Below are 13,877 nucleotides of genomic sequence, written 5' to 3'. Positions count from 1 at the left end.
GTATAAAGAGAACCATTTAAACTTAAGATATATACAATAAATTGAAATGACAACAAATTTTAATTCATTTATATTACATGTAAGAGTTGACGGTTGCTTCTTTTTGCCTGAAGTCCTACACTAGTAGAAGAGAAGGAAAGAGAGAGGTGGCAAAGGAGGACGAGAAAAATAGAGGTGGCGGCAAAATTAGGTCATTGTCTATTGAACAAGAAAAAGAATTGGTACTAGAATCAATGTGTCAAAAACAATAAACGCACGGGCCAAATTAGGATAACCCCAAAAAAGGGGGAACTAAACTCTCACTTTTTGAGAAGGAAACCAAGTCACCTGAAGAGTGACTAAGCTCTACCATCGCCACATCAACACTTCAATTCACCACCGTCGATTCCCCACTCCGACGCTAAAAACCACATCCAATCCAACGGCCCACAACGCCCACAGGTGTCTGTCGACTCACACGCCTCACCGCGCTATCCACTCGCACACGCGCCTGGGAAAGTTAACGTCTAAACCGCGTGTAGAGTGACGAATCTAAAGACTGGCGTTTTGGGTTCTTCTTTTTTAAAAGTTGAATTGAATCCAATATCCTTTTCCCCAAAACCCACCCAAAAAATCAAAAAAACGAAAGGAAGATTTTTGTTTTTTTTTTGGAATAATAAAACTTCCGACTGATATTCAATTTTTTGAGATATAATATCGTTGATATATCTTGTAATTGACATAATTGTAGGGTATAAATAGGGGAGAGATAGTGTTGATTCTGTTGAAGGAGGAGAATGGTGGCGAAATAGATCTGATTTTCGAGAAAGGTTAGTCGTTTTTTTTTTGCATTTTTTCCTCTCGAGTATGTGTGGTTCTCTGTGTGTGTAGTGTGTGTTTTTGTAGTAAAGGTACCATGTTTTGGCTGGATTGCTATTGAGAAAAGTGAAGGGTTGAATTTTTTGTTTTCCTGGTGATTTTTGTACTTAACTTTGATAAATAAATTGGAAGAGTATGGAGCTTGATGTTGGTGAATGCATTGTATATATGTTTTATTATGTTGTTTGATAAGTGTGTGTTGTGTGTGTGTAGAATGAGGGTTTTGTTTATATGGTAAAACACGAGAGGATTTATCCAGTTATTGTAACTTTTCTTGTTTTTTTTTTTTATTAATTGCAAGATTTGGTTTTTATGTGTTTTTGTTCCTTTAGTCTGGGGTTTTTATCAAAAGTTGAAATTTTTAAAGCTGTTGAATCAGTTGAATAAGTTTAATATGTGTTTGTTTGATTTTAGTGAATAGCTTCAAAGTCAAATTGTGGTAAGAAAAATTACCTTTAGGGGTCGAAGCTGTATTTTGGGGCAAAGGAATTTAAATGATGGGACATGGTGAATGACAAGGTGGAAAATTTTGGTGGTACTAGTCCAGTCAGCTAGCGTTGTTGGACAAGTGTTCGAATTTAGGCAAATGAAACTATTTTGGAGTTTAGGGAAAGTCGCTTGCATTGGATGAATGTGGAGTATTTATGTTAGTCGCGTTAGTCATCTCGTCACACGTTTCCATATTATTCGCTGTGGGGCGTGTTAGCAGTAACTTAGTGTAGTGAAGATCTTACTGTGGTGCGATTGTCTCCTTTATGTTTAACGGCCTTCTTAGTACTTAAGAGGAGATTTGCTGGAAATTTGGTTACTATTCTGGATTATGGAAAGAAAGGTGTGGATAATATGTATGCAAGTGCACACATTAGAATCCTGTTTGTCTTGAATAGGTTGTCTCAGTAATTTTTGTTGATTGGCTATGGTTGGCGCAATGTGCTTTTTTCTGGACAGACTTATGTGCATAGCGTTATGGGATTCACGGAGATTCTATCTTGTTTTGACTTTTCCTTTGGTTCAATGGCTTCTCTTTGTGTTGCTTCTACAGCATTTTGACATTCAGGAGAGACCTTAAAATGGTTTGCTTAGAGTGACTCTAAACTTTTAGGAGAGAAGCAATGGGTTTTCCCTTTTCTTGTATAGTTATGGTTTAGGACAGTGTCAATAGTTTATATCTTAGCTAGGGTGGAGCCATACATAGTACCTCCAAAAATGGAATCTAATGAAAAGGAATGTGATGTGTTGAGACAGTTATACTTGACCATGTGATGAGAAACTCTTAGGGGGGTCATGGATAGCGCACCCTGAACATGCTCTAGACAATTTTTACAAGTCCCCAGTAGAATGACTTTCATATTCTTTTTGTACAAGTTTCGTATTTCTTATGTTTCCATGTCTTCATATTCATTGTAGCAATAAGTGTGGTTGGATTGGGGATTATTTGGCATTATTTTTTGAAAAAACATTGTAGCACTTTTTTGATGTGACGTATGTGAGATAAAAAGGTAGTTGGGAAGATAAAAAGGTTATTGAAAAATGTTATGATGCAATCAAATAATTTTTAGCAAATGGGAAGCTATCCAAACGCACAATATGTTTTTAATATCTTTTGTCTTTCTTTAAGCTGTAGATTTGGGATACTTGTTTAACTTATGAAGATTTTGTTTGCATCAAGTCCATGTTTTCTGGATTTTATGGTCTACATAGCTCTTACCATTTTATTGTCCGGAAACGGTGTTATGATAATGATAGAAATGATAGTGGGTGGTTGGATTTAATCTTATCAATTATATGCGATTTTCTTCATATAAGTGTCATTGGCTTGTTTCTTGCAGGTCCCCTGAAATTATTAGCTTCTTACAGCAAAATACAATTTTGGTCAGATACTGATATAGTAATTAAGGGATGGCAGATGGAATATCAAGCTTCTGGGGTCCTGTCACATCTACTCACGAGTGGTGTGAGCCAAATTATCTCTACTCCTCCTATATTGCAGAATTTTTCAACACTCTCTCTAATTTACCAGCCATTCTTTTGGCATTGGTTGGTCTTGTGATTGCCTTGAGCCAGCGGTTTGAGAAAAGGTTTGGTGTTCTTCACATATCAAATATGATACTTGCCATTGGGAGCGCACTCTATCATGCAACATTGCAGCGCATGTAAGTATCTCGTGCTGTTGTTTTTCTTGATTGCATGGATAACTGATTTTGCTGTTTCTAGTTGCAAAAATTGCTAAATTTCCAAATTGGCTGAAATATTTTAGTTAGTTCATAACTACAAAAGCCTGCATAATAACCTCATGCTTTATCAACCAACTGGAAGACATCTGATGTAACGATGAATAGTCAGACTAGAACCTCTGTTTCGGCTAGTACGTGATGCATTTTGAAGATTGCAACATGTAGCGCTCCTCAACCTCCAAGAGCATATAGATTTAGGTCTTTCTTGAAGTTCCAGCCTACACCTGCAAGTGTCTGATATCTTCCAAGTGCTATTGTTTGAAACATGATTTCAAGCTTGTCAGTTGTAAGTTTTATAAAACTCTTAGTGATAAGAAGTGCACGATATATGCATGACATTCTTGTCGCAAGGCCTTATGTACGTGGACCTTGTTTTCTCAAACTTTGAGGAAAATTTCCTATTATCCTCATCCTGAGTGTTGGATATGTTTCCTCAGCCTCATTAAGAGTTACAACCACCAAATTTGTTTTGCCAACCTAGCTTCTGTTGACTATAATCTGGTCATTAAAGGGCTCATTTCATGCCATTCAGCATCCTTTCATCACATTACACCAACTCCTCCGTTCCAGTCATTTGTAGAGCTGGTTCTTTGTCTATTTGCCCCTGTGGCTTATTATGTCATGGCCAGTTGTAGTTGTTCCGAATGGATTTTGTGGTGTAATGCTGAGTAATTTAGAAAATCTTGATCAGCGGAAATACATCCACAGTCCTTTTCATTTAGCCTAATTTTCTGTCACTGTTTCTTTCAGTAGCGTGTGATTTCTTTCCAATTGCTAAAGTTTAATCCTTCCAAGACATGCGTATTTTTCTGGAGACTCAGATATTCAAGGCCCTCATCAAAAAATATGGTCTTCAAGCAAATATTTGCAGTTTTTCAAAAATATGGTCTGGAGACTCTGTTATAACCCATTGTGAGGCCATAGCATAGCTTTTCAACACCTGAAAATAGATATGGTAGGCTCTGTATTTTTCATATAGAGATATGTTCAACCAGTTCTTTTTTTTTTTTTTGGGGGGGGGGGGTATGATTTTAGAAGGCTGTTACATTAGTTGTCTCAGGGAAAGGAAGTTGAAAAAACTCGCAATTATGGCGGAGATGAATATATATTTCAAATTGCAATCTCTGTATCATCTTTGTGTGGCAAAGTGATAATGATTTCAAATATTAACACTCCTCTTGTAAAAGCATACCTAAACAACTAATTTGCTGCACTTAATAGTGGCTTGTGTTTTTAAACTGCATTATTAACACCTTAGCTTTGAGGGCAAGTCTATGGTAGGAAATTGCTCAACAGATTCTGTCTGAGACGGTGCTCAATGTTGTGAGGTAAAAAATGGTTGACTCTCTATTGATATTATTTACATGAGTTGTTTCTTTTGTGTTGGGTTGTTTGATGATTTAACTTAGGGTATTGTTATGTTAAATGCCATTGGGATGAAATGAAATTGCCAGCATAAAGATTTGATGTATTTAAAAACATTTTTTTGACGTGATGAAGGCTTGTGTGTCAAGGATATAAATCTAGGGTCACCTACCTTCTAAGAATTGCTTGATTTATTGGGGTTTTTTGCGGTAACCGAATCCCGGTATTCTTTTCTCTTTTATTGGTCTCATCTTACTATGTCGCGTTGAAGAACCAAATAATCTCATTTAAATTTTTATCTCATGCAACTTTTAATAAATCTGTCTGCTGTATGATGTGTTTGTATACTCGTTGAGCTGTCATATTATGGTTCTTCTATCTTTTTTGACTTTTGTATGTCCTAATTGCTTCGGTGGTCTTAATCTGCAACTTATTTTTAGGCAACAACAAGGTGATGAAACGCCTATGGTATGGGAAATGCTTCTATACCTTTACATCCTTTACTCTCCGGATTGGCATTATCGTAGTACAATGCCCATTTTCTTGTTCCTCTATGCCATAGTGTTTGCCTTTGCACATGCGTATGTCCGTTTTGGCGTTGGGTTTTGGTTGCATTATGCACTACTATGCCTTCTGTGCATCCCTCGGATGTACAAGTATTACATTTACACAGAAGACAAACTGGCAAAGCGGCTAGCAAAGCTATATTTAATCACCCTAATAGTTGGGAGTGTCTGCTGGCTCTTTGATCGACTATTGTGCAAGGGCATTTCACGCTGGTACTTCAATCCACAGGGTCATGCTTTGTGGCACGTCTTCATGGGTTTCAATTCCTACTTTGCAAATGAATTTCTGATGTACTGCCGTGCTCAGCAAAGAGGGTGGGATCCAAAGGTCAAGTATTGGGGAATCCTCCCATTTGTGAAGATTCAAAAGCCGAAGGAACAGTAGATGTTCAGCTGGATAGGAAACAACAACCCCTCTTACAAAGACAATAGACGGGCAATGACTTTGCAGAAGCGCGCAAAGAAAAGTGGTTGTGATTCTTTTTTCTTTGTTTTCTTTTTTTTTTTTCCTTCCAGCCAAGACATTTTCAAGAACGCGATGTAAATGACTGCTCGAAATTGTTTTGTTTGTCCGGACGGTGGCTCAATTTTGACTGTAAAATTAGTAGTTCCCCAGTGTACTATATTTATGTACTTTTCGCTGGATACAACAGCAGACCGGTTAGCTTGATACAACACCAGACCGGTTAGCTTCTTAGTGTTTTCTGCTTCTCCCTTTTCATGTGGTCTCTAGAAAGCTTTTTCTCTGAAATTTTGACATGATTTTCACTCTTTGTTCCTTCATTTGTATGTTTAATTCTTCGACCTGAAGTATCAATACACGTCATATGTTTTACTAACTGATAAAGGAGGCTAATCACTTGGCTGATTATGTTTTGCTCAATAGAACTTTTATGTATATCTAATACTATAATGTATCGTTGGTGACTGCATGCCTTGTTGAAACTTGCAGATGTTGAAGTATTTTTGTAGCAGTGCTTCAACGACTTGAGGTTCCTAATTGCCTTAAATCTGCTACAGCTGAGGTACAGAGCTCAAGGCTAATTGCCTCCCTCATCCTTCGATTGCAGGCCCTTTCTTCCATATCCTACTCCCCCCCCCCCCCCCCCCCTCTTTTCCCCAATAAGATGACATTTCACTAATAAAATGAATATCTACAACTAGAGAAAACTGCTCTTTTAGATCATCCTGAGTAGCATACATCAGCCAGGCAGGGAAAAGGTCTCCTTCCAAACTCATCCATCACACAAAGTTCTGGCAATTTTTGCCAAAATGTGACTAGCACTATTGCAAGTTCTTATAACAAAAGAAAAACAGCATTCTTGAAACATTTCACTATCTTCCATGTCTTCTAAAACCCTGTCATATAGTCCTTCATAAAGGATTTCCTTCTGGATATTCATTAGTGCAATTTGAAAATGAGGCTGCACCTGAATGCGTCTCCAGCTTCTTTAGCTCTGTGTAAAGAACTTCTGATCATTGTTGCTCGGACTCAAGTATGGTTGTTCAATACAAATATGTCTACTGTCTAGGTGTTAGATTCGTTGCTTTCTAAAACTAACATACAGCGACATCTTTAAAGACTTGGACAAGGGAATCCTGTATCCTCAGTTGTAAGTAACATATTTAGGAAACAAGGCAATATCAGACTTGTCATGTCAGATACAAATTATGGTTGGAAAGGAGAGGTGTCAGAATAACAGAGCTTCTGATGGCTAATAGTTCTTCCAATAATGGCTCAGAGCAAGTATTTTGAGGTGCTGTCCAGGTAGTTACTAATCTTCCTTCTGAGTCACGAACCATTACACCCCGGCTTGCCCTATCAGTCAATTTACAGCATGCAGGAATGGTATTCAGCGTTTAACTTGCTTGTTCCAATTCCTGGGAGAAACCAGCCAGCATCTTCTGCAGTTTTGTCTACCATATTTGAGTCCCTCATCATTTTTCAGCTCTTCCTGGGCTTTCTGATTTGATCATTACCTGTTGAAAACTCAATAAACAGACATTATCTTGAAATACATCAACCCTCTAAATCAATTCAATTACATATAGCTCATTGTCTTTCATTGAAACTATGCTAACAAATTTCAACAAAAATTAACCAAAAAATTCTCAATTTCTATGTTCAGGCACCAGGATTATACTACAATGTTTCAACTACTTCTGGACGGAGTAATCACCCTATTACATGACTACTTGGTGCAGATAACTCCAAAAATTCTCTACTGATCAAAATTCAGTACTGAAGCCATCGTTATGCAATCTAGAACCTCAAGAATCCTACAAATAAGCCCATCAATATGTTCAAAGAGATGTTATTATGTAACTCCAATTTTAGGAGATGAAGGGAATTTTCAAATAACTCTAATTGTATATAATAACTAAATATGATTGCAATTCCATACAACGATAAATTCTTTGATTTGAATTTCTTAATTAGTTACCATACTGATTTCTTCATAGAAATCCAAGCAAAAGCACATACTACAACTATGATTGATCAAAATTTTGATCAAGAATGCACTCATAATTTGAAAAATGCAAATACTTATAATTAGACCACCTTCGAATTTGATCTTTTTGATGATTTTTCTTCCCTAGGCTTGTCAGTTGCTTTCCTCTTCGTCCCCTCAGGCTCGACGGATGCTTTCCATTCCAACCCAAAGTGAATCAACGCATTTGAATGAGTGTTGACTACCTTCAAAAAATTCTCCCAATCCAAAGCTTCCAATTGCTGCTCACTTTGTTTCCCTGCATAGTATTTTCTTGAGTCCCCCTCCCAAACTAGACGACTCTTAAAGATCTCGACTTTCAGTCCCTTCAAATTGTTCTGCCAGAACTTCAATTGTTGCAAATTGTGGGATTGTTCTTGATTTTTTCTTAGCATTAACCCGTCATAGAGGAGCTTCAAAGTCTCAATGTTCTTCCCCAAGATGTCACTCCAATGTTGCCTTATAGTTTTTGGACGACAAATCTGAAAAAGGACGTCCAACACGGGGACTGGAGATGATAACAAAGACTCCCTGTGGATGTTTAGAGTCAATTCGTGCACCTCTTGAGGTCCATGATATGTCAAATTATCTCTAATTTCATTGAAATCAAATGACATGGTGCCTCCAACCTCAAGACTAACTGAAATTTTCGACTGAACTAGACTTGCCAACAATCTCTGCAATTTGAAAAACCATGAAGTGTCTAGATTCCCAACCCAGGATATACTTATATCAGAAGTCCAATGACCTGATGCAGCTATAAAAGACAAAACTGGTATGATCTTGCATTCGTTGTCAGCAAATACAAATCGAACAATGCTTGGGGTGTCAAATTGTGCCTTGTTCAATCCCCAATTATCTGCCAACCGTATTTCTTTCAGGGAGTCGCTCTTAATTCTGATTCTTTTCAAGTCTTGGCAATATTGGATTGTCAAATTTTCAAGGTGAGGAAATCTATGTTCCATTTGGATCAAAATCTTGTAACAGTGGCCAACAGCATACAGAACCAAAGTCTTCAGATTTTTGTACTGAGACGAACGCAAATCAAGCCAACAAGGTGTCCAATCATCAATATAGCGGATAAAGTCTTCATGACTCGAACAAAATAGTGATTCAAGGTTTGGAGCCTCATGCAGGATCAAACTTTGATCACGCTTTAATTTCACAGTAAACTCCCAAAGATTGTCTAAATCAGGCACATCAAAGTACTGAGAAAATAAGTCACCACCACAATAAGTAATTTCCAAGATCTCAATTGATTGGCAGCATGAAATCATGTGCTCAAACGTGACATTATCTAATTGAACCATGTATAGAGAGAGTCGCTTGAGATGATCAAACCCTCTAATGTTCTCCATCGATTGCTCAACCAACTCGACCTCCCTTAGGCTTACATCAACTACTGATTTAGCTTCGAAGAAGATTTCAGGCAAATAACTTCCGCAGAGATCAAGATAGAATTTCTTCACACCGCTTTTAACAGCCACCTGCAAGCATCTCTTAATAAGAGAATCCCACATAAAAATACCCCTTACAACAAGCATGAACTCGTCTATGCCCATCTTTTCTTTGGTGCAGTTCTTCAGGGTTCTTCTGACGTGTTTGCTGAACTTTCTATTTCTCTTATCTTTTGTTCTCGTATCCCAAAATCTGTAACCTCCTTCTTCCCTCAATTCCTCGGAGAAGTTTTCATAATCCAACGTCAAACTGACCGTGGGGCGTGCCCGCCATGCATTCAGCCATGATTTGGACAAAACACTTGTTTTAGTTGCTTGCTTGTATGAGAGGAAAGAGCTAATATGATTTATAATGTCTTCTGGCATGTCATCCATTGATGCCATCTCCAAGCTTGATCCTCGATGTAAAGGCTGAAATTTTCTGCAAGGAAAAATGGTCGCCGCAGCGGAATACTACTACTGATTTTGAATAGGCGGCTAGTCTTATATATATACGTTGCCTAAGATGGGCTTTTACAGAATCAAATCTGTATAATGGGCTTAAATATCAGCTCACCGAAATTCCATCAAGTTCGTCGCCCTCTTTTTAGTCCTTATCAAGGAAGGAGGCATTTTAAAAAAAAATATACCTACATTTATTTTTTTATTTTTATAAATGAAAAATTTAAAATTTAAAATCTCTTACTTACAATCACTCGCATCAAATCAAATATAGTTATTCAGGCCAATTTTCATTAGAGTAATACGTAACATATAAATAGACTTAATTAATCAAAATTCTGATGTATGTTACAGGATAAAACAATAGAGAGCCTCAGCAGTCGGCATCTCTCAAACTGTTCCCGTAGTGCTTAGTTTATGGTCTAAAAAGTTGTCAATTGAAGTCAACAGCTCAATTAACAAACTGCACTATGACAAAAATGACATTTTCTTCCCCCAACTAACTGTAGCAAGAGGCCAAATTTTATGCCCTGAATGGTTTAACACAGCAAACTTCCAGTACTAGTAAATAGTTCACGTACTTTGCACTGAATGTAATAACATCTTTTATATACTAAAATTCATTGTGAAATTTTGATTAAATATCTCATAATACAAGTTTTGTATGTTTTTCAGTTTCTTTAATCCATTACGGCTATAAAGATTATTCAAATTTAAACTTTTTGACCTAAAGCTTTTTTAAACTTTTTTGAGCATTTTTTTTATCAATTTTGGATTGAACTTTGATAACGATTATTAACACTATCATATTTTACCAAAAGTGTTGTGATTACCAGTACTAAATTACAAGATTGTATTTTAACAACCGAAAAACTAAGATTTGGATAAATTATTAAACACTTCTGAATAGTACTTACAATATCGATACTTATGACTAATGATCTTTTTGTTTTTGTTTTTCTTGTTTCTTTTTGGCAAAGACAAACAAAATTTAATTGTAGACTCATAATTTATTGATTATTTAGGAACAAAGCACATGAACAATATTTCCTTTTTCTCTATACTCGAGTTTTCTACAATTTTTATTTCACATAAAAATCTAATTCTTAGTATGTTAGACATTATTATTTTTCATGTTATATGAGTCGAATTAGTTAGGAGCTTTCTGAATTCAATGTTTGACTCTATGATGTTTTTTCCTTTGATTGCTATCTGCTTAATTAAATGAAAATGCACGACAACTATTTTCCATGGGCTCTTCAATATAACATGAACATGGCATGATTTTATCTACCAATTAACTTTCAAATTTATAACATTAAAGTATTGGTTTCCAAAATATATACGGGACCTATCCTCTTTTTAGTATCCATAAATATATACTTTAATTTCTTTGAGAGCCCAAAACTGAATTATATATTTTTTTATAATAAAATAGAATAATTTTATTAATCATGAGATCGAATCTGCAACAAGTGCAGAACAAATAAAAGATGGAGGAGAGTTTCTCCATATACAAGAGTCTGAAAGATTAACAGCATACTTAGCAAGGTTATGAGCAAGAACATTAAACGACCTAGAAATCCATGAAACTTCCCAACACATGAAATCTTGACATAAGACAATGGTATCATCAATCAACAAGCCACATGATGAATCGTCAGATTCCAAACGGTCCAGCATTTTGATGACTTTTTGTGAATCTTCTTCCAAAACAATCTTATTGAAACCCAAAGATTGTAGTAATTGAGTAGCATGTTTGGCCGCAAATGATTCAACCACTTCTGGTTCCAATATCCCAGGAATTTTCTTGGAGTGGCCAGCAATAAAACTTCCTTTATCATCTCGGATAATAACACCAACCCCTGATGATTTATCATCCCTAAACACAGCTCTATCAAAGTTTGCCTTAACAAAACCTGCATTGGATCGTATCCAATGACCTATTGATAACCTTGATTGAAGAGAGGTAGGCATATTGCACTTATCTTTGGAATTTGCTTTATGGAATTGATTCAGGAATGCTATGGACAGGGAGACTGAAGAGGTGATTTTTGGTGGATAGATGGACCGACCTAAATCAGACCTCTCTGAGATGAAGTGAGGGGTATCCTCGTGTCCGAAGTCGACCTTCTTGTCCGAAGTGAATGGCGGGGCTTCTCCCCTGGTATCACTCCGACGATTAAGTTAGTATGAGAACGAGAAAATGCTAGAGTATGAGCAAATGAACAGTGTATGCTTACTTGCTAGGAGTGTATGTGGGGTATTTATAGGAGGGTAGAGGACAGAGCGGAGAGCTCATGCTGGTGGGACCCATTCTCTGGTCATTACGGCTCTGTCCCGTGTCAGGAGGCCTGACTCTGACACTGTAGCCGCCTGAGTGTGATGACGGAGAGTATTGAGCAGGTTCCATTAAGAGTCTCCAGTGCTTTTCAGATAAAGCACTGGACCTGGGTGATGTCAGGGGCCGTGACCTCATCAGCGTGCGGCCGAAGTGGGTGGCGCCGAGGTCACCTACACGGTAGGCTAGGGAAGTGGCCGAGCTCAGGGGTTATGCCCAAGATACGGATGAGCTCTGATAAGGGACGAGGTGAGTTCACCTCGGACACGCAGGATGGCCGAGGTGAGCATCCTCAATAAGCCCCCCAAGCCTCGGGTGCTCCGGGACTGAGAGGTGCCGAGGCTTCCTTGTGCCGAAGTCATGAAGAGTCGGGGTCCTGAGACTGCTCCGGAAGATGCGGGGACTTGACACGTGGTCGAGTCAGTTGACAGGACGTGGTCAGAGGTAACCGTCGCGTCGTGAAGTGGTGGGACGTTTCGTGCAGAGGGTGTCAGCCGAAAGGACGGGCATTAATGAGGAGAGATGGACAGAGGGGCAGGTACACGGTATCCTGAATTCGAATCGTTGCCGCCTTTTCGTATTCGGGCTGCCTCTTCGGGTTCTGGCTCTCCCCTATAAATAGGGGGTCCCTTTCATCGTGTGGCCCATCACTCTCTTTCTTCGCTTGTAACTTACAAAATTCGCGAGTGTAGCCGAAGTCAATCCATTAGCCGAGATCACAGCCGAAGTCATCGTTTTCGTCCGAGATCGTAGTCAATAGTAAGTATCTTTCTTTCTCTTCATATCGTCTTTCACTCATGGCCAAAACCGCTAAGACCCATAAAGAAACTGTGACCCCGAGCTACCAGACCGAGGTGAGGCCGGATCCTGAGGAAGAAGCGACGACGTCCAGCTCTGAGGGGTCGACGCAGGGTTCTGAGGAAGGATCAGCCGAGGTGAGAGCCGACGTGACGGGCTTGGAGTTGGAGTCGTCCGAGATCAGCGAGGGTGGTTCCGAGGTCGAATACGATACCGAGCTCGGGACCGAGATACCTCATGACGAGGGTGTCCTGGAGCCAGTCGCTCCAAAGGACGTGGACAACATCGACTTCGGTCAGATGCCGAAGTTTAGAAGTCGTATAGGAAGGGATAGGGCCACGAAGGTGATAAACAGGTACCCTTTCCGGTCGGGGTACGAAATTCTGCCGCCCGAGGCGAATGACACAGCCGCGAACCCCCCCTTTGGCATGGTGGCTGTCTACGTTCAACAGCTGGAGGCCGGGCTGAGGATGCCGACGTCGAGATTCCTCCGGGACTTACTTCGTCACTTCCACGTGAGGATCACCCAGCTTGCCCCGAATGCGGTCCGCATCATTGTGGGGTTCGAGATGCTGTGCCGACATCAGGAGGTGACTCCCTCCGTCGACCTCTTCCGCCGATACTATACTCTCAAGGCACACGGGACGGATAAAGGATGGTTTTATGTTGGCAATCGAAACAATGCTATCCCGAAGTTGGTGATCGGTGCTCCCAGTTCGATCAAGAACTGGAAGCGCGACTACTTCTTCGTGTCCGGAGTGGACTTCCCGAGGGGTTTTTGGTGGAGGCCAATTAAGGCGAAGGCCGACCCCTCTGCGGGGGATGCCGAAGAGGAATCCTTCCAGAAGTTGATGAAGTCGGGACTTCGGCTGTTCAGCCATGACTACCCCGAAGCCGTGCTCGTGGATGGGGGGATAAGTCGAGCCGTGATCAATACTACCAAGCCCCCCTTCCTTTCCACTGAACTTGAGATACCTTGTAATTTTTCTTTCGTAGCTTTGCTTTCACTTCGGTTAAGGCATATGATAATATTTATTTTTGTGCAGTGACTAAACTGTCCGACCTCGTCGTCTCTGGCTCGTCCGAAGTGGCCAAGAGGCAGAAGAGGAAGAGCACTGACGAGACATCGGCACCTCCGCCAAAGAAGAAGAAGTCACAAGGACCAGCCGCTAAGACTTCGGCGTCTAAAGGCACTCCCACCAAGGTTGGCCAGAGCAGCTCGGCCACGGCGGCTACTGGGTCCACCTCGTCTGTGCCAGAGGGAGTTCCCCTTGGAGTTGTTACAACAGTCACACCTCCTTCTGGCCGAGGCAAGCAGCTGAAGC

At 39.7% G+C, this 13,877-nt stretch overlaps 2 protein-coding genes across 3 annotated transcripts; one reads left to right on the top strand and one right to left on the bottom strand.

Moving 5' to 3' along the window:
* The first annotated feature begins 214 nt into the window (after positions 1–214).
* LOC113736329 (alkaline ceramidase-like) lies at positions 215–5,806 on the top strand. 2 transcript variants are annotated; one of them, XM_072084639.1, is made up of 4 exons: positions 215–441; positions 731–809; positions 2,688–3,011; positions 4,898–5,806. In XM_072084639.1, the coding sequence occupies exons 3-4, from the start codon at positions 2,758–2,760 to the stop codon at positions 5,406–5,408; spliced, it is 765 nt and encodes a 254-aa protein (XP_071940740.1). In that variant the 5' UTR covers positions 215–441; positions 731–809; positions 2,688–2,757; the 3' UTR covers positions 5,409–5,806. The 2 variants fall into 2 exon arrangements, with proteins under 2 accessions (XP_071940740.1, XP_071940739.1); XM_072084638.1 differs by having other exon boundaries at positions 215–498.
* A 1,771-nt stretch (positions 5,807–7,577) lies between these two features.
* On the bottom strand, positions 7,578–9,356 carry LOC113737259 (F-box/FBD/LRR-repeat protein At5g56420-like). Its single transcript, XM_027264511.1, has one exon. The coding sequence runs from the start codon at positions 9,354–9,356 to the stop codon at positions 7,578–7,580; it is 1,779 nt and encodes a 592-aa protein (XP_027120312.1).
* Positions 9,357–13,877: the final 4,521 nt, after the last annotated feature.

Source organism: Coffea arabica, chromosome 3e (genome assembly GCF_036785885.1).
Source record: "Coffea arabica cultivar ET-39 chromosome 3e, Coffea Arabica ET-39 HiFi, whole genome shotgun sequence".
NCBI lineage: Eukaryota > Viridiplantae > Streptophyta > Magnoliopsida > Gentianales > Rubiaceae > Coffea > Coffea arabica.
Note: the sequence above shows the minus strand (reverse complement) of the source record. Positions and strands in the feature narration are given on the sequence as shown.

Excerpts from the sequence above, each read along its gene's own strand:
- LOC113736329 (XM_072084639.1), top strand. The coding sequence starts at position 2,758 with ATGGCAGATGGAATATCAAGCTTCTGGGGTCCTGTCACATCTACTCAC. Across the intron at positions 3,012-4,897 it reads CATGCAACATTGCAGCGCAT|GCAACAACAAGGTGATGAAA; the intron begins GTAAGTATCTCG and ends ACTTATTTTTAG.
- LOC113737259 (XM_027264511.1), bottom strand. The coding sequence starts at position 9,356 with ATGGCATCAATGGATGACATGCCAGAAGACATTATAAATCATATTAGC.